Source organism: Stegastes partitus, unplaced genomic scaffold (assembly GCF_000690725.1).
Source record: "Stegastes partitus isolate 25-593 unplaced genomic scaffold, Stegastes_partitus-1.0.2 Scaffold3636, whole genome shotgun sequence".
NCBI classification, from domain to species: Eukaryota; Metazoa; Chordata; class Actinopteri; family Pomacentridae; genus Stegastes; species Stegastes partitus.
The window spans coordinates 33,816-53,149 of record NW_007581367.1 but is presented as its reverse complement, the minus strand read 5'-3'; the positions used below and the strand labels follow the sequence as shown (position 1 = coordinate 53,149).

Below are 19,334 nucleotides of genomic sequence, written 5' to 3'. Positions count from 1 at the left end.
GTCCTATAAGGAGAGTTCACATGCAGGTAGACGGCTGAGTCTTGTGCTCAGAGGTTGCCTATTATGTATTATGCCATGCATTTGTGGGGTGCTTGTTCAGTCTCCTATGTATAGATCTATGCAGTTCTCGCTGCATTGGACTGCATATACAATATTGCTCTGCTTTTGTTGTACCAAGCACATCTCCATCCTGAGCTTATTTTGAATTCAAGATCACTATGTTGTTCCATTTTACCCATCAAAACCTCAAATTCTGTTATCTGTTTGAAAAAAAAAGTTTAACTTGTATTTTTTTTCAGAGAAACCAATATTACTTATGCAACTTAATAGCCGATTGAACATGCTCTAATTTGTGAGAAAGTGCAAGCTATTAGTGAGCTACCAAACAGTTTGGCTGCTATCTTAAGTTGCTTCACCCACCATAAAGCTCAAATTCCTGCCAAAAATGCCAAACGGACATTGTTAAATATATCAAAATACAATAAAATATAAAATGAAAATATGCAAAATACGAAAAATAAGAACTACTAGATACGAGTCATAACTCTATGGTGAGTCACATTTCTGTGCTAGATCGAACAATCTCTTGATATTCACCTTCCAGATCTGTGAATCCGTCACTGAAAACCAGCTATGCACATCTAGATGTCTGACATCCGTTGCAGTGTGGGTAAAATCAACATCAGCTCCAGACTAAATAGGCCAAACTTACCACAGTGAGGGCTCGATAGGCATTCTGCCATGCTTAGATTTTTGCTTCGCATTCCATTTATGAAAAAAACAACAACCCACAGCTATTAGTTGAATAACAAATCCACAGAACTCCAGCGGGACACCATTAAAGTCAAAGAAAATAAATGGAAGGGTTTAAAATTAAAATTATATTTATTTAAAAGAAGATTCTGGAGAGAAACACAAGGTTAGGTTGTTATAAATCTGCTTCTTTCCCATGAGAATAAACAATCACCTCTTAGAGATCCACAAACCAGAATTTTTAGACCCATACTAGTATTATGTGTGATATTTAAATAACCACTGAATGTGAACTTTAACATCCAAAGTTATCAGAGTCTCTCACATTGACCGTTTTTGGATTTTCTTTTAAAGGTGAAAACTACACACGCAGTTAACACCCGCTTAAGATGAACTGATTTAAATTATTAGAATCTATGGCTTCATTAAAAATATAAGGACAAAATACTGAAGTGATAAAGTTCAATGAGGCCTGTCAATAAAATCATGTATAAACAGGCGGCCTTCGTGTGTACGCTTTTAATTTCACCTCGTGGCCTCCAAAGCCTTTGTTCACAAAAAGCACGCAAAGACCGATCACACAGTTCAGGGCTTATTGAACCAACCTAACAAAAACTTAAATTATTTATTAAGTAACACTTTTATTCATACAAAACAACGGAATATATAAAGAAAAGTCACTCTCATGCCTGGGAGTTCTACTATTGCTCAAAAAATTGCATTAGCTGAGGAAATGGCATGTTCAGAATTTAAAAAAAAATAAAATAAAATAAAGCATACTTGAGTGTTTCACACAACCGCACACTCCCTTTGTCCCGTTCTGGCTTCGTATACTATGCTGGAAAACAAACGAAAAAAATACAGAAGTAGTAAAAGTGTCCTCCCCTATACCTGGGCTAAAAGCTACAAACATAAATAACAAAAGCACATTTGTTTGGCTTTTATATTACACAGCTTCAAGAGTTCATCCAGTGTCCACTTTTTCTGATTCTGAAAGATGAGAACAAAAAAAACCAACAAAAAAACAACAATGACAACACCGATAACAGTAAATAGAAACAACAGCTTGCTGTGGAGAAAGGAGTGAAAACAGAGGGGATGAAAACTCCTGTGTGAGTGTGTGTGTGAGTGTGTGTGTGTGGTTGTTTCTCCATCAGAGCTCCTTGGAAGCTCGCTCGCTCGCCCCCCGTGTTGAAAAAGCGTGTCTGTGTTCCATCCCTCCTGCGGGGGTGCTGTGTTCTGCTTGGATGGGTGCGAGTACTGGCGGTCCGTTGCAGGCAGACAGAGGGGGGGTCTTTAGTCTGTAAAAGTCTCTCTCCTCACTGCAGGAAGGAACAGCTAGGTCGGGAAAGCCAGGAAGTTCATCTTTAGGGCCACGGTCAGGTCACCACCGCGCGCCACAGACACAACACATTCTCTCTTTTTTGTACACACATCTCCTGACACCGCTGCGCTCACCAAACGTGCGCACAGTCAGTCAGACCCAGACGCCCCCGTGGGTTTTTTTTTTTTTTTTTAGGTGGTTCGTTCCTCCCCGTCGGTCTCCTGCTTGGTCCGGCGCAGGTTGCTCTTCATCTTCACAAACTCGGGGGTGTTCTCCTGCTCCTCGTCAATTTTCTGCTGCTCCAGTTCCAGCTGCAGTAATAAATAATTGATAAAAAATTTACATTAAGCAAACATTAAAGTCTAGTGACGTCCAAATAAAACGCTGAGCGGTTCAGGCAGCTGTGCGACATTTGCATCCGTCTCTGTCGACATGCGTAAAGCGCTTCATTGACACCTCCATCAATCATTTACCTGCTCTAGTTTCTGTTGTCTTTTCATGAGCTCTATCTCCAGGTCGCTCCTCTTCTTGTGAGCCTCCTGCTCTTCCTTCTGGGCCTTGAGGACTTGCTCCCTCTTTCTCTTCTCTAGAACCTTCTGGAGTTCGGGTTTGTTCTGAGGAGCCAGACCCCTGCGCAGAGACAATCAGCAAAAACAGCATGTTACTCGAATCAAGCTTAATGAGCAACCTCAGATAACACACGCTAATGACACCGCAGAGTCCCATTCAGAGGGAGATTGGCATGACAGTTCATGCATAACAGATGATTACCACGACCTCATTGTAGTTTGACATGCAGATCTGTATTAGGATTAAAAAGGTCAATCGGGTTTCAGGAAGCCGATCACAGCTTGTTCCACATTTATGGATCTCTGTACATGATTGTTGCCAGCACTGGATCTGACTCTGGAAAAGTAGGGTGGTAACCATTTGTTCTTTTTTTCTTCTTCTTCTCTTTTCTTTCTCTTAAGTTTCGAAAACAATCCCAAAATATCAGCTCATATCTTAAACACTCTGCACATGCATTCCTCACTGGGAGAGCAGCGGGATTGTTACGCAACTACCTAGCTTTGGGTCACAAAATGTAAAAAAAAAAAAAAAAGAGGATTGAGAATGTCTTAGTAAAGTGTGAGACTGTCTTGCAAAGAGGAGCAAAAAATAGCGAACGTTACGTAATCCTCCAAACCCTTCCAAATTACGAGAGAAAAGGGCGGGGGCTGAGGATGAGACAGGGGTATAGGAGTGTTTAAGACAAGGGAGCAGAGATGGGCTGCTTGAGACCGCTATGAAAAGGCAAAAAACCAATAAACCCACAAAGGATTAGGGGCACAATAAAGAGCTACGCATGAAGGGAAAAAACTAGAAATTGAGTAGTAAACAAATGTGCTTGGTTAAAAAAGTCCAATCTCTGTGCCCTTCATTACTTCAATTTAAAACCCCTATGATCCAGATCACTTAACTCTCCTTGTAGTTCCTGACTTCTTTTTTTTTTTCATTTACCGTGACAGCCACAAAAAAAAAACAACCCACAGTGGTGCCCACCTGACTGCATTTCAGCCTCAACAACGCCTTAATTAAATACATTATTAAATCCTGGGGATTGCATAACCGGGCTCGCAATGTTCCAAGAAGCAGTGGGAGTTAATGTGCAACAAGACAGTACTTTATCTCGAGCCACTGCTGCAGTTAAACGGCGCGCTTTCATGTCTGCGAGGGTCTTATGAAAGCACTTAGCGAGCCGAGCAGAGGGGGGGGAAGAAGATGATGTGACCGGGTCGGGGCTGTTGTGAGCACCTCACACGTGGAAAAAAAAAAAAAAAGGGAGGAGGTCAAGGTCACGGAAGGCAATAAGACAGACTGTAAAGATGCTTACTTCAGTCTTCTCTCGCAGTGGGCAGCGTTTACATAATCGCTGACCCCTCCTGCTCCCCACCACCACCACCACCACTACTCACAAATGCACACTCTCCGGCAGACTGGGAGGAATGTATGTTCAAGATTCCACACATCAGTACCTCCGTCTAATAAAATGCTCCACCAGTCTTGTTGGCTGAGTTTCTGAAATTCCTCTGTATGTGTGTGTGTGTGTGTGTGTGTGTGTGTGTGTGTGTGTGTAGGAGGGTCACTGCAGCTAAGGTAGCAAAAGGCAGAGAAAAGGCCCTCAGCCAGAGACTGTTTTGTAATCTTGATTACATAACGTGTTTTTTTTTTTTTCGCTTCATACAGCCATCCATCCATGCATCCATCCATCCACCCACCTACCCCACCCCTCCCCACTATCATCACTGTGACTAATCCACTATGCAGCCCAGTCTTTGTATACTTTCAGCACATAATAAAAAAAAAACCCCAAGTCCAATCAAAACAAGTTTCTGCCCCCAAAAGCCTGCCAGGTTTGCCTTACAGACTAATACTTCAGGACATCCTCCGTCTAGACGACTAGAAACAATATTTTGCAGCAATTTGGAACCGAAAACTTCTATTTTTTTCCCCCCCTCCCGATTTCTGCCATTATTACTTCTTCCCAGGCCTGTTTCCCATCATTCTTTATTGCTCTGTTTTCATCATTACAAAAGCGCAACACTCCTCGGCCTGCAACAGAGCATTGCTGCTGTGATGTAACAGCTGTCAACAGCATGTGTGTTTACATGGCTATTTATAGGTCAGGCACAAAGCTGCCCGCGCTGTATGGTGAGAGAAAATACAAACATTTACTGTCAAATGGGCGATCGCGGCATGCATGCGCATTAACACGCCCTGAAGGATGCTCACGCAGACTTAAGGCTGCGTTAAACCCTCTGTTGTACGATCCGGGGTTAATATCAGCATCCAGGTCAGGGTTATCCTGTGCGGCATATGTGTGTGACCTTTACATAACCGATTTTTGACAAACTAATGCACTCAGGGTTTTATATAATAGCTCCTATTAAAGATTTATATCATGAGCTTTACATAATACCACCGCTGGAGGTTAGTGGGACCAGTGAAGTGACACACCCCAGAAGCATCAGAGCGGTCTGCATGGATACAAGAGCAGCTAGAAGAAAGTAGGAGGGTTACTGCATCCTCCATTAGTAGAGATGAAACTAAATTACGCTGGATCTGAACACTGTCAGCACTGTTTTCCTCTCTAACTTGTTTTTTTTTTTTATAATGGGGGAGAAATGTGGTGCTATTGACATAAACAGAGGATGATTCTGACTGAGGAGCGGTTGGACGGCAATACAGTTTTACCACTCAGTAAATGATAAACCTTATCATTCTAGGTGTGTGCTGCACGTGAGGAAATATTAGTGCTTTATTGTTTTCCCAATGTTTTACAGCTGTGTTTAACACTGTTCTGGTTTGTTTATGTGCCATAAAACGTGATCACTGTAAACTAAAAATAATCCCCTCCACCTGTACGCTACTCAGGAAAAAAGATAAGAGGGGCACGAGGACGAATTATCAAGAAAGACTGTGTTTTCCTCTCCTAACCTCTTTTGGTTCATGAGCAGCTCTCGGTGCAGGTCCTGGTGGTTCCGGGAGTTCTTGACTGGGTTGATCAGCTTCTTGGGTTTGATGAGCTCATCGCAGTCTCCCTCCAGATAGTCTGGTTCCGCCATGACACTCCTCCCTGGTGACAGTGATAGACCAGGATCACACGGATCTGAAGGGACAGAGAGAGAAAACAAACACTTTTATTTAAAACACTACTGGGACATGGGTTCAGATGCAGAAAACAAAGATGTGCATTTAGCCGCGAGGTGACAGAAATCCCAGCGTGTGAGGCGAACGTTTTATTTCTCAGAAATGACAATCCTCTCAAACCCCGATATGAGCATCTGCCTGATCCTCTGGCATCAGCACAGAGTTTCTGAATGGTCTCTCTAGTGATGAAGAGACTCAGCACTGGAATTACATAATTGTTCCACAGCGAGTGAAGAGGAGCATTTCAACCTTCTGTCGGATGGTGGGGAAAAAATAATACATACGCATGATAGCGAAGAGAAGAAGAGCAGAGACACCTTTCAGTCACATAGTTAAATATTCCAGAAGCTGCTAAAACACCGTTAACTGAGGGTTTATTTCACTGTCGTCTGACCTCAAAGTCACAGTGTCATGATCGCCAGATGTGGGAACCTTAGGTCAAGCATTCTGCCTTTTATGTATGAACTAGAAACAGCTAAATTACAAAAGTTGTAAATACATTTAGCCTATCTACATAATCAATATGTGGAAAAACCCTTGTCTGTTTACCTGCTGTAACAAGCATGATAAAACTAATAAATGGCTAATCAATACCCTTTATTATCATTTGCAGAGTGCATTCAACACACAGTGAATCACGTTTTTGGCTGCTAACCAGCCTGATTACCTCAATAAAAACACTCAGATAGGAATTGATGACTCACGTGTGCTTTTTCTGAAGAATAACAGGAACTTTTAAATGATGAACAGATAAATCAGAAGAATAAACCACACGATAGAGAAATAACACTTTCAGCAAAATATGTTCCCTTTAAAACATTGTAAGCTGTAAAACAGTTCAGTACTCGACTTTTTTCTAGTGTTAAAAACTGCATCTTGGTGTAACTCACCCTGCAGATGAGGAAAGACGGGGTATCTGAACATCGTCGCCATCTCTGCTATTTATTTTTTTTCTCCCCCCTGGAAAAGCTATTAAAGCACGCTTGTCCTGTTTATCAGTGTGTCGCAGATCCTCGCGTAGGAGACTCGCTTTGTCCTGCACAGCTGTCTGCTACTGAGCTGGTTGGAGTTCAAAGTCTGTTTTATAGCCACGCTCACAAACACTCCCTCCATCTCTCTCCTCCTCTTTCTCTCTCTCTCCTCCCTCCCTCACCTGATCTGTCCCACTCACTTTTACATCTCTCACAGTTCCTCTCTTGATAAAGAAACCGATGCCTCACACAGTTATACCTTCATGGAACTTTATAGTACATTCATCTTGCTGCTGGCACAACAATGTTGTCAATTAATGTTTTAAGTGGCATCACAGTCTATTACCAAATTAGCTGAATCTGTTTGCTTGGGTATTAGCTGACAAACTCATGCACCCACAGTCTGAGCAGTGAGTCACGCTCGTCAAGAGTCGTGCCTGTGATTTGGAGGTGTTGCTTGGTTACGGGGCTCTCCTGCCTGTGACTGATAAGGACGAGCTGATGAAGACTGAAAACAAAAGCGTGATGTTTTGGATCTTGAGCGGGCCAATCACCATCAGCTGCGCCAAAGATGCATTATTACACCGCACGTGCTCGAACACAAGAGCTGAGGAGGATGGGTGGGTGGGGGGACGGGGAGAGCGTGTCCTTAAAATCAAAACATGCACCCGAAGGATGGGTGTAATGACTCGAAGGCGACGCTAGAGGTCGATATTCTTGCATCCCTGGAAGCAAACCGTGTCAGTTACATAACAAAGGAGCCTAAGATAAACACAGTGTGCTGCTGCTGCATGGGGTGCAGAACAAAGAGAGAGAAATGCCACATAATAAATATCCTTGACGAGCATAATAGGATATGTTGACATAAGGAAAATACCGCGTTCCCTTCCAATGTCGGATTAGTGAACTCTTAGAACGTTTGTTTACCAATTCATGTCCCGTTACAAATCTTTAAATCTGTGCTTACGATAAATTCAGACAATCGTCGTGTCGAGCGCTTCGATTTTAAGAGTCAAGTTTGGAGAAAATATTCACAAATCTGTCCCCCAAAGTGCTGGTTTAGTTTACACGTTGGCAGTGTTTAGAAATGTGAGATGGCAGAGATGGGCAGAGCAGCTTGCGGCTGTAATCAGTAGCTGTGTGCGAGCCCACACGTGCTGCGTACATCAAAGGTGGTTTCTGTTAATGCAGAGTAGCAGGGGCAGAGGAACCTACAGACTGGCAGTGTTGTCAAAGTGTCCGTTAGTTTAACACATCTGCTCCTACTTCCTCTGTGGCCCCGGGGGGGAGGAGAGAGAGGGGAAGTAACGTAGGGAGTTCAAAAGGGACCTGCAACCTCAAATTGGAGCATCGCTTGAAGCCAGCCTTATCACTGCTAGTTTTAAATGTTTTTATTTTACGTCCCGTCTGGTTTCACTTAACAGCTATATAGATAGCATGTCTGAGTATCGGTTAAAGTCGGACACCTTAAGAGCGATAGAGATAGTCGAGCTTATGTAGTCCAGTGTTGGGCAGATAAGGACGAGCATTCTGTGCTTCAGGGACTACTGCAGGAGTGTCGCTATCTGTTAGGTTCAGGACTATAAACTTATATAAAAGCCACTTTAAATAGATAGAATAGATTGTATGCATTAATATCTGCACATTCATGTTCACGACATCTCTAAATGAACGCGTAGGAGGTCACCCGTGTTTTTAGGACTTACTGCTGTTCCAGGAATCCAATTAAAACAGTTTGCTTATTGTGTTTTGGAGACACACCCTCACAGCAGAGACACACACACACACGCAGATAATGAGCCTCCAAAAGACCATTTTCCAAGACTGCAGACGATTTAAGCGCTCAAGGATAAAATGCGAAGAAAGTTGGTGGAAAACAAAAGGAAGGAAATTGGAAAAAAAAACTGCAAGAAAGGAGAAAAAGGAAACGAACCAAACACAGCTTCTGTTTTTGTCACTCTCTCCCCGTCGTCCTCATGACCTGCATTTGGCTGCGATCTCGCTTACTGTGAAATGTCACATTTTTCAAGGCGTAACAACAGGAAATATCTAATCAAGCACGTGAGGCAAAACGCAAACAGAGCGATAAAAGGGAGAGCAGAAAGTTAAATCCATTGAGAAACTGGACGCACAGAGTTTTAATAATCCAGCCCTGATACCACGCTCACACACAATTTCGTTTTTATTGTATTAAAGTGAAATGAAAACATGTATGGTGTTTTTCTACAGTTCAAAAGCAGGAGGTAATTCGATTAATGTGTTTGCACTAGTGTGTGAAAGTGCACCCCAGGGTGGCAGGTTGCATTAGAGCTGATAGAATGGCTGAGTGGCTGCACGGTGCCAAGTGATTGCGTCTTTGCGGCCGGCCCTGCTGTATGTGGTAACACGTATACAAACTTGCAAATATAAAACGCACTCATTGCTCAATTTTCTCCAAGTAGCCATGGTGATGTCGCCCGCACGTCATCCAGTGACGCAGCGCTTAATGACAGGACAAAAAGGACAACAGCCTAACGCCTCAAGTGCCCCAGTGGACTTTCAACAACCAAAAAAAAGCCTTCAAAAACAACATTAACGTGGCTATAATCAATATTTTTATAGCAACTCAGGGTCAAATAGTTAAATATAATGTGAGGAATGGTGCTTGCAGTCACAAACACTTGCAAAATGATTACCATCTCTGCGCTTCCTCTAAGTTTTACACAGCTTACTGGCTTCTTCCAGCCTTCACATTTACTCCATGTGTAGCACAAATGTATATGATGTCCATATGTGTTTTCAAAATCTGTGCATGAAGAGCACTCCCCTCTTGTCTAATAACCCAAAGAGCATCCATGGAATAGCGATGAGGGATGAAGAGGAGAACATAAATTGGACAGACAAACAACAGTGGGTGCTCCAGGAGAGACAAACAATTACAAAATTGTAACTGACATGAACAAGAAGAAAGAGGAAAATAATAGGAAGATATATATATGTTGGGATCAGGGCCAAGATGGACAGGACTGGGTAAAAAAAAAAAAGAAACATGGAGAATCAAATAATGACATGGTATAGCCTTTCATCTTGCTGCTGCAGCCTTGGAGGAAGAGAAAATGAAGGCAAGGAGAGCAGCTGGTGGTCTGTTCTGCCATCTGACCCCACAGTTCTCCTTCTAGGTTACAGGCGCAACCAGAACGGAACAGACCGTCCAGAGGAGCTGCGCAGGGTGGAGTTGGCCCGTCAGCCGTCATTGGTTGCGAACACATGGCTGACCACACCCACTCCATCATCTGTGAGCCTGTTTTCCACAGTATCCAGCACAAAAGGTACACGGGGGTCAGGTTTACAAAAAGGGGATTGATCCACATTCTAGCATCCGGCTGTGACATAAGCTGATAATGGATGCATTTAACGTGAAGAAAGGATGCTGAGTTTTGAACGGGCAGTCAGAGTGTGGTCATGGTTACACTTTCTGGTTCATTTAAGTACTTTTACTATGTAACAGAAGAGCGTAACCTGATTTGAAATGAGCTGGCTTTATATCATAGAGATAAATACACGCTCATGGGCAGACAATTCCTTAAACTTAATTTAACATATTAATCTCTGCTCTGACATCCTCTTCCTTGTCCCAAATAGTCCCTCTCGTTCTCTTGTTTTTGGCCAGATCCTGTCTATTCCGCTCACAGATGGGAGGTCCACCCCTCAGGGGAAATTGCGTCATCAATACCCCTTAAGCAACCCCCACACCCCATTCTTTCTCTCTCTCACACACACACACACATGCACTTTCCTCCCCCTTGCTATGTGTTACAAGCTGGACAGATCCGGGTGTGCATCTCCGAGCCTTTCTGTTAATGAAGCGGCCATTCAGCCATAAATAGGGGAGGCCCTAATTAAAACACAGAGATAGATGGGCTTTTAAGTGACAGCCGAGAGGGGAGTGGGGTGGGGGAGGGAATGGGGGAGAGAAAGGGGGTGTGTGACAGAAAAAGTAGAAGAGAATCAGAGAGTTTGAGGGTCTTGCCTTGACAATGAGATCATTTCCCTGAAAAAGGGACCCATGTGCGTACATGCTCATTTACAAGCCTACCCCATGGCAACACATAAATCATGATGGGAAGCACATTCACTCACTTGCACTGACTAGCACATTCAGGTCAGATCCTACTGAACAACAGCCCGCATACCCGCCCTGTTTGTGCTCAGTCCTGTACTCTACGTGCGTTTGTAGGCAAAATAGTGGAGTAGAAATGACACCCGGATCTTCTTAACGAAAACCTGACTGAGCGGTGAAAGGCCAGCAAGATGAAAATAGGTTGTTGTCTGTACACAATGCAAACACACAGTTCCACCCTGCTCTCATTAGCTTCACTTTACATGTCAAGTATTTTAAATTTATAGCTAATAAATAAAGACGTGATGTCATCTTCGTTCAAGTATATTCCGACCACTTACACATCAAACATTCATAGCAGCTGACCGAAGAGGACTAAGATGATCCAAAAGGGGCAAACAAAAGAAAGAGAGAGCGAGAAAGAAAACGTTTTCCTCAAAAGTATGCTGGGGAGTTTGGGGGGTTGAGATCTGTTTTGTATTTCCTGCCTTAGGGGTGGGGGTCTGGAAGCGAAAGGGGAAGAGGAGCTGGGGAATTCTGGGGGCCTCATCATGTACTGACCTTCGAAAGCACCCGCCCTGCTCCCACAGTGTACGACACAATGATGTCACCAGGGAGAGGCAGACGTACGGGAATTTACAATCGAGTTTTTGTTGCAAGTTTTTAGGGTTCATAAAGTGCAGATGCGCAAACATGCAGGGGAAAAAAAACAAAAAAAGCCACACATGGAAATTAACAATATGAATCTTGTGACAGAGGCGTGTGAGGCTCTAGCTGTGAAGTATGTGTCTGTCATTGAGAGAGGCTGTTAAAATGACACTCAGACTCACTGGTCCGCCTGCTAGTTCAAGTTTGATCAAGACATCTAAGTTACTCTGGCAACCCAGTGCTTACTGTAAAAACATTGGTTTTCTTTGTCTTCACATCCTGTTTGAAAAAGTAGCTCTTTTCTACACTGTAAGAAAAAAATACATTCAAAATCGCAAAATCCTGAAAGCAATTTTTTAGTAAAATACGGATAATTTTAGTGATTTTTTAGGACAACATGTACAATAATACTTTTTTACTAACTATTATCTGTAATTTAACAAAACAGGGAAAGTCTGTAAAATGATAGTTATGAATACAAGTGACTACCAATTGCAAAACATGCATTTTTAAAAGTGTACAATATCTGGATTGGCAAATCTTCCAGTCAGTATATCCACTGATACTGGCCTGCTGCTGATAAACTGGTGGTTCTGTATGTCAAGCAAAAATATTCTTATCTTTTCAAGAATTTAGAAACCGTGTCAACATTTTAGTTTGTCCACCAGAAAGACACAAAAAGTTTCTCCTCAACTACAAAATGTTCCCTTTTCAAATTCTAGTTCTTACAAAAACGAATGCTATTAATTTCTTCATCAATATTATGTGTTTATGAAAATGACTGCCAGTCAATATATCTCAAACATGCCTGAAAGAAATATGTGGATGTATGTATTTCGCTACCACAATCACATCTCAGGGAACTAAGCTCTTCAGAAATCAGGACATTAGACACCAACTGAAGCAGAGAAAGCAATAAATGGAAGTCTAAACTCACCACCTCACACTGAGGCCTTTGCTGTGCATCAGATGATAAGGCAAAACAGAGGAACCTTCACAACTCCACCCCTCATGTCTGTGTTCTAAAAAGTGGAATTCCCAAAACTTTCATTACTGGCTATGACTGTATGCACAGTGTTAATGTAATTTTAGGGCGTCTTTCAGCCCTTAGGTAACCACAGTACTTGCTTTTGGTCAATGACTGATTACAATGGTGGCTTCACTGCCTCCATATCTATCTTTTAGGACTTGATTGCAGCATGAGCAAGTAGCAATTGCTATATCCTGATGCGCTCAGATAAAGCGGCTGTTGAAAGGAGTGAAGCAACCGACGCCTTCTACGGAGATGATATTACTCAGATAAGTACAATTTAATCACATTTCGCCGTGATCGCTCCCTTTGAACTGAAACACGTCTAGTTTGACTGTTTGCACTGAAGTCATTCACGCTCACGCGCTGTCCGGTTGCCACACGGTTCGAGCCCCGGGGTGAGGCAGATTACAGAAAGAATGGGGTGGATTGAAAAGGCACAGACACCACTTTGAGTCACGCTGGGGGAATGTGATGAAGCGGCACTGTGATTATTGCTTTGGGCGCACAACAGAACACGTATACGGACACACAGACGGCACTCACAGGCCCAGACGTATATTCCAACACTGACATCTTTGAGTGAGATACATATGCTTGCACTCTCGGTGCACTTTTCTTTCAAAAGGTTGAAATCAAAGTGCTGACTCGAGTCACAGCACATGTCCTGAATAATTGGTGTGGGGGGTACAGTTTAGGGTCACACCTGCCAGTCAAACACAAAAGGCCGGTCTATACTCTTTCACAGCTGGCCTCCGACACATGGTCCTGTATGTATATGTGCAGACCTGACGAGAACAGGTGGACTGAGACGCATGAAGAGGGCGACACATGCACAGGATCCAGACATTTATGCTACACAGACGCACCCACAAACGACTAATTCCTTACAAGGCACATCACACATGGCTTCTCATACCGGGATGTAAACATGCAGCACATTTCTCACGCACATCAGTTAAATGCAGCCCAAACATCTCTTTTTAGTGGTGTGAAAGCCATATAGTAAAAATGCCATCGCTGTTTTGTCTGGCTAAGCTGTGTGAAGTGCCGTTTAGCCATAAAGGAAGACTCTTTGTTATGGCTCTGCTGTCTGTTCCAGTTCCAGATTCAAAGCTTTGTGCTTTACTGCTGTTTTTCCCCTCATGGAGCAGAGTCCCGCCCCTCCTCGCCGTCTACTGGCTGAGCCCAGCTGGGATCTCTAATCTCATTGGCTGGAGGGCACACCAGGGAGCATTTGGGAGGTTCTCCTTTGTTTACATGCCAGTAGAGAAAACCCCAATAACAACTGTTACCTTGAGCAACCAGACAATCTTCAGTTATCCAGACAGACACACAGGGGTGCAAGCTGACTGTGCACACACACACACACACAGATAGTAACCAGGTGTCCAGAAACAGGCCAGATGAAGAGGCTTTGTTCTCACAGATTCTATGCGTTATGCTCGACATGACACAAAATATATACGTGCATATTTTTAGTTGGGACAGAAGGCAATCATGTGGTTTCATTGTCTGATGAAACTTTCCAAAGCGAGTATACATTCTGAAAGCCCAGTTGGCTTCAGGCTGTAATAGAAAGAAGTGGGTCTGTTCTTCTCTGTGTGTGTGTGTGTGTTCATGTTTGTGTTCGCAATAAGACAGCATCATATATCTTGATACCGGCTTACAAAGAACTTAATCCAATACATGCAGCTCAGACTCCCAATTTCTCCTTACTTTAGCCTAACAAGCCGCAAGGAGGAAAGCATTTAGAGTCTGTGTTTGTGCACGTGTGCCATCCATTCTCCAAGACTATGCAAAGTGGTCAGCACAGTAATGGTGTTTTATTGTGATTGAAGCTCTGGCTTAACAGCAGGAAAATCAATGGGATTCTCTGAGAAGCTGAGTCTCTGAAGGTGCATGTGTGTGTGTGTGTGTGCACATGTCTCTGCTTTAGTCTTTGCTATGCATACCTTATCTTTCATGAGTAAATCAACATCAGGTCCTGAGACTGCTAAAACAAGCCTCTGCATGTCTGACTTTCATATGAATTGATCCACCCCCAACCCCCAATATAAGCTCACACACAACCACGAACTCTGCCCCATCATGTATCCCATGGCAGCTCTATATCAGTACTACTTCTCAAACACAACCCCATAGCAACCAAACCATCACACAGTGTAAACAGATCCTTTGTCCTGTTATAAGATTCAGTGATTGCATCACTAGTGTTCATATTGCATCATAATATTTCATTCAGGCTGCGTGGACAGGGAAGGAGGGGGGGGCAGTAATACGCCAAGAGTCTGAGCAACTGGCAAAACAGATCAAAATGCCCAGCAGCTGTCAAATACATTTTATAGAAAACACATTTCAAGACACACATGTTTCTTCAAAGTGTGCTCATTCCTTTTGATGTCAGGGCATGCACAGCTAAAAACGGTGATATTATACTAAATGACACAAAGGAAGGGTGGGCATTTTCACTTTAAACTCAATTTGCTTGTAAAGTTTGGGGAAAAAGCAACTAAAACGAGTAACGCTATAACAGTTTTATCGGGTCTTCACCGGAAACCGCATAGCAGAGGTTGAATTTAATTTCGTCAATTTAGTCAGCAGATGATGGCTTAAAAAAACCCCACAAAATACATCACAACTGCTGTGTACATTCCTGATTAGATGATTAGATATTTCCTGATTTAAGTCATAACTCTGCCAGCGTTCTACCCAAGTGCTTGCCAACACTGATCACACTTTTTGCTAAAGTGTTCAGAAGAAAACATCGTGTTCCTCATTGAGAAAAGTTATTCCAACATCAAAACACAAGCGTTACGCTGACACATATGTAAAATTTAAAACAATACCCAAGCCTGAGGTCACAGTTTCTAGCAGTGGAAAAAGGAAGAAAAACATATAAAAGTGTCCCAGCAGGCTGGAGCTGGACCGAGTGGAGATGTGTTTGGTAAAAGCATGAGGACTCTCAGTACAAGAGACCCTCTGAAACCTCTCTTTGTTTACATGGCTCATTACCAGGGAAAAGACTTAAAAACCATCTTACAAGGTAGTCTTTCACCACCAGCGTGAAGAACCAGCAAGAGCCTTGATAGCGAAACACACAGTAACAGTGTCTCTCGTGCGATGTGGGTCTTAAGGATCAGTGCACTCTGCTGAGTAATGAAGATTCTGTGCCCACATACAGACCAGCAGGGCTGTGGGAGACAACAATGTCAACACACAGGCAGCTGCCAGTTATAACCCTCCTGAACACACACACACACACACACACAGCTATTCTGACCCAAATACCTTGATTTTCTTGAGGTCAGTTTGTCTCCTTGACATGGATTCTATATGTAAAAAAAAAAGAACCACTAATGGACACTTGCCACTCTGGGATGGAAACTCAGACATTTCATTCACAGATTTAAATTCCTCTGACAGCATTTCAGTCCTTACACCCACCTCGCTCGCATACACACAGTGACAGCATCAGCTCTTACGGGAAACAGAAGTAAGAGAGAGAGAGAGAGAGAAGAGGGAAGGAGGGGGTTCAAAGATCAGAAAACAGATGTAAATCGTTTAGCTAACTCCCCTCCAAATGACTAACACATGTGCGAGAACTTTCCCCTCCCAACGCACCCACACTCTCCAAAACGAGTGCACCTAAGACGGCTTGGTGCGTTTCAAACACCTGCTTTTGTCACTTCTTTTCTACCCTCAAACACATCAGATCAGTCGGACTTGGAGTGCTTCACCTTTCTCTGCTTCCATTCTGCCAGGTTTCTATTGCTGCCTCCACCCAGCAAAGGCACACAAACACTCAGCCCTGCTGGCTCCAGCTTTGGGGCTTTTTTGTTTTTTTTACCATGTATGTTTAACATCTTGTTAAAGTTTGACAGGAAAAAGAAACACCTAGAAGTTTGTGGACTTGCAAACCTGTTGCCACTTTAAAAGAAAAAAGACAAACATGCAGCAGTGTACATGACAGTGAGCCTGATGACAGCAGCAGGCCAGTTTGTCAGCTCTGACTTGAAGCCATGTGCTCTGACACAGAAGGCAGTGGTCGTCTGACTCACAGGACACATTCGGATACAGATCATCCACAAAATATGCTGTGTTGTCGGGATGTTTCTCACACGAATAGGTCTGATTTCAAAATTGTGGTGACACTTAAGAAAAAACAGCAAATTTGGTGATATAGATTTTAAACTCACAAACATATGAGACATGATTTTGAGGATTAAAAATAAAACCATATGTTGGAAGCCCTGCAGACAGATGTTGCCAAATCTAACATCATCACCTCTAACATCACATGCAGCAAATATAATAAACATCCACTATTTTTTTCCCCACTATAAAGTCTAAACGAGTACAATGTGTACTAAAGAAAATCTAACTGCTTGAACAACAACCTCAACGTGTTTGCTCTCCACTGTCCCGTCGGTTACAGTCATGCGCTGCAACAAAAGGGGAGACAATGAACCAAGAGTTTGTATTTTGCAATCTCATTCTCTCTCTCCTCGGTTCAATCTTTTTTTTTCTTCTTTCCTCCTTTTTTTTTTTTTTAAACCCAAACCTGCTGCTTCTGTCGCTCCCATCAGGCAAGACAATCAAAACGTGCCGCTTTTGTTAGTGAAACAACCCCACGGAAAACACACAAACACGCGAGACGCACACAAACCCCACAGACAGACACCTACCTCAAAAGTCGAACCCGACCCGACTTCTCCAACTCAACTTGTTTAATATTTAAAAATGACAAAGTGGTTCGGGCCACATCGGTGCGTCTCCGGATCACTTCTTGTGGAGCTTGAGGTGTGTCTCCGTGTGGAAACTGTTCAATGGCTGTACACTCACACTCACTCACTCCCGCACACACACACTCACACTCACACACACACGTACGCTCAGTCAGGACCCATAGAAAATGTAAATTTAAACCGGGTGGGAGGGGCCGACAGACGTCACCGCCAGGCTCCTCCCCCCCTCCTCTTTCTTCACGCTGCAGGAGATGAGAGGGGACTCCTCGCGCTCAGGGCGGGGCCTCGGGTGGAGCGCGCACGCACACACACAGACGCCCTCACACGCGCGCACACTCGAAGCGGTGCATCTCCCAATCTGTTGTGATAGGGTTCTCCCTGGAAAGCTGTTCAAAAGTCACTTCATAAGCAGTATTGTGTGTGTTTGCTCCACTGAAAACACGTTGAGTCTGTTTTTATATAAAAATATAATAATAATCTTCATTCTCAGAGTACTTTAAAAAAAAGCAAAGTTACAAAATTATATAATAGAATCAAGAATAAACTAGAAATGCTTTGTTTTACCAAGAGTAAAGTCACCACCAGCAATAGAAAAATATAAAATCTAATACAAATGTAGAAAAATATACAAATATACAAAATGAAGTGGGAAATATACTGTGAATAAAAATGTACTACATTAAGAAGTGCACCACAAAGTGTGTAACGCTAACAATGAAAATACACAGTGAATGAAGAAATCCTGCAAACAGCAGTGCAACGTGTCCAAGTAATGCAACGAGTGCAGCAGAAAAGTGCAAAAAGTCACAGAGCAGAGAGTGCAGAGAGCTCTCTGTTAGCCAGAGGTGAGGCGTTAAACAGAATTAAATTATATCTATATGCTATCATAAAGCTACCAAAGTAAAACAAAGAAGTCAAAATCATTACAGTTTAAAAGAGACATTTAAAACACAGTTCTGTCTATTAAAACAAACAAAAAACAGTGTTGAAAAAAGTAATTAAAGACAGTTCAAAACTTAAGTAAAATCAGGAAAGGCTGTCTGATAGAAGTATGGGACTCAAAAGGGATCCTCAAGCTAAGTGTTCCAGCCTCAAGGCCAGGACTGTGAACCCTCTGGCCTCTTTAGTCTTCAGCCACATCCCTGGAAAAACCAAAAGACCTCTGCCCGAGAATGTCAAAGTGCATACTGATGCATATGATGCTATTTTTGCAAAAACACTGTGTCAAAGTTGTCCGCCTCTGATTCTTATTCTGGAGAGGTCAACGATACAGTGACTGTGACAAGTGTTCACCCTCTTAGGGGAACACTGAATCATGATCAGTTTTGTTTGGCTTTTTATTTTGAGACAAGAATTTACAAAAAAAAAAAAGACCGTTTCATGACAAAGTGACAACAGATTTCTACAAAGCCATGTTAATTAATCAAACAAATACAATGTAAGTGAAGTGACTGCACAAGTGTTTACCTCCTTCAAAATGACTGATTCAACACAGGTGCAGCCAAATGGAGCTTAAAGTCACGCACTTAGTGAAATAGAGATTATGTAAGTGCAGTGAATGTGTCTCAAGTGATTGTAGTATAAAGCATCTGGAAGGTCCAGTCTCATGTGAATCAGTACTCCTGGCTAAAACCGTACCATGAAGACAGAAGAACACCCTCAGTAGCTCTGTATAGTTGGGAAAAAGGCCATAAAGGGTCTTAAAGTTGAATCTAAAAATCCATCCTCAAACATACTGGGAGCCAGTGTAAACAAGCTAGCACAGAAGTGATGTAATTGTGGCTCTTGGTTTGGGTTAAAAGCCCGGCAGTTGAGTTCTGTACAGTCTGGTGTTGATCAACTATTTTTTGGTTCAGGCAGGTAAATGTTCTTGCAGTAACCCAGGTGTGATGAAATAAGTAAAATGGTCTGTGTCTATAAAAGCTAAGATGAAAAATATTTCCTACATTATAAAAATCCGATCTAACAGGTTTCGTGGTGTGCTGCTCGAAACTTAGATGACTATCAAACCAGATCCCAACATTCTTTATAACATTTGGGTGGCCAGATAGCTCAACAGGTTGGGCAGGCG

At 42.8% G+C, this 19,334-nt stretch overlaps 1 protein-coding gene across 2 annotated transcripts; it reads right to left on the bottom strand.

Moving 5' to 3' along the window:
• Window positions 1-866: 866 nt before the first annotated feature.
• fam107b (family with sequence similarity 107 member B) lies at window positions 867-17,407 on the bottom strand. Of its 2 annotated transcripts, none has more exons than XM_008306251.1 (4): window positions 17,204-17,407; window positions 5,555-5,726; window positions 2,551-2,707; window positions 867-2,388 (listed from the first exon to the last, which is right to left on the bottom strand). In XM_008306251.1, exons 2-4 carry the CDS (start codon window positions 5,680-5,682, stop codon window positions 2,269-2,271), a joined length of 405 nt encoding a protein of 134 aa, XP_008304473.1. In that variant the 5' UTR covers window positions 5,683-5,726; window positions 17,204-17,407; the 3' UTR covers window positions 867-2,268. The 2 variants fall into 2 exon arrangements, with proteins under 2 accessions (XP_008304473.1, XP_008304472.1); XM_008306250.1 differs by lacking the exon at window positions 17,204-17,407 and adding an exon at window positions 6,658-6,824.
• Window positions 17,408-19,334: the final 1,927 nt, after the last annotated feature.

Excerpts from the sequence above, each read along its gene's own strand:
- fam107b (XM_008306250.1), bottom strand. The coding sequence starts at position 6,700 with ATGGCGACGATGTTCAGATACCCCGTCTTTCCTCATCTGCAGG. Across the intron at positions 5,727-6,657 it reads CGTCTTTCCTCATCTGCAGG|ATCCGTGTGATCCTGGTCTA; the intron begins GTGAGTTACACC and ends CTGTCCCTTCAG. Across the intron at positions 2,708-5,554 it reads CTGCTCATGAACCAAAAGAG|GGGTCTGGCTCCTCAGAACA; the intron begins GTTAGGAGAGGA and ends GTCTCTGCGCAG.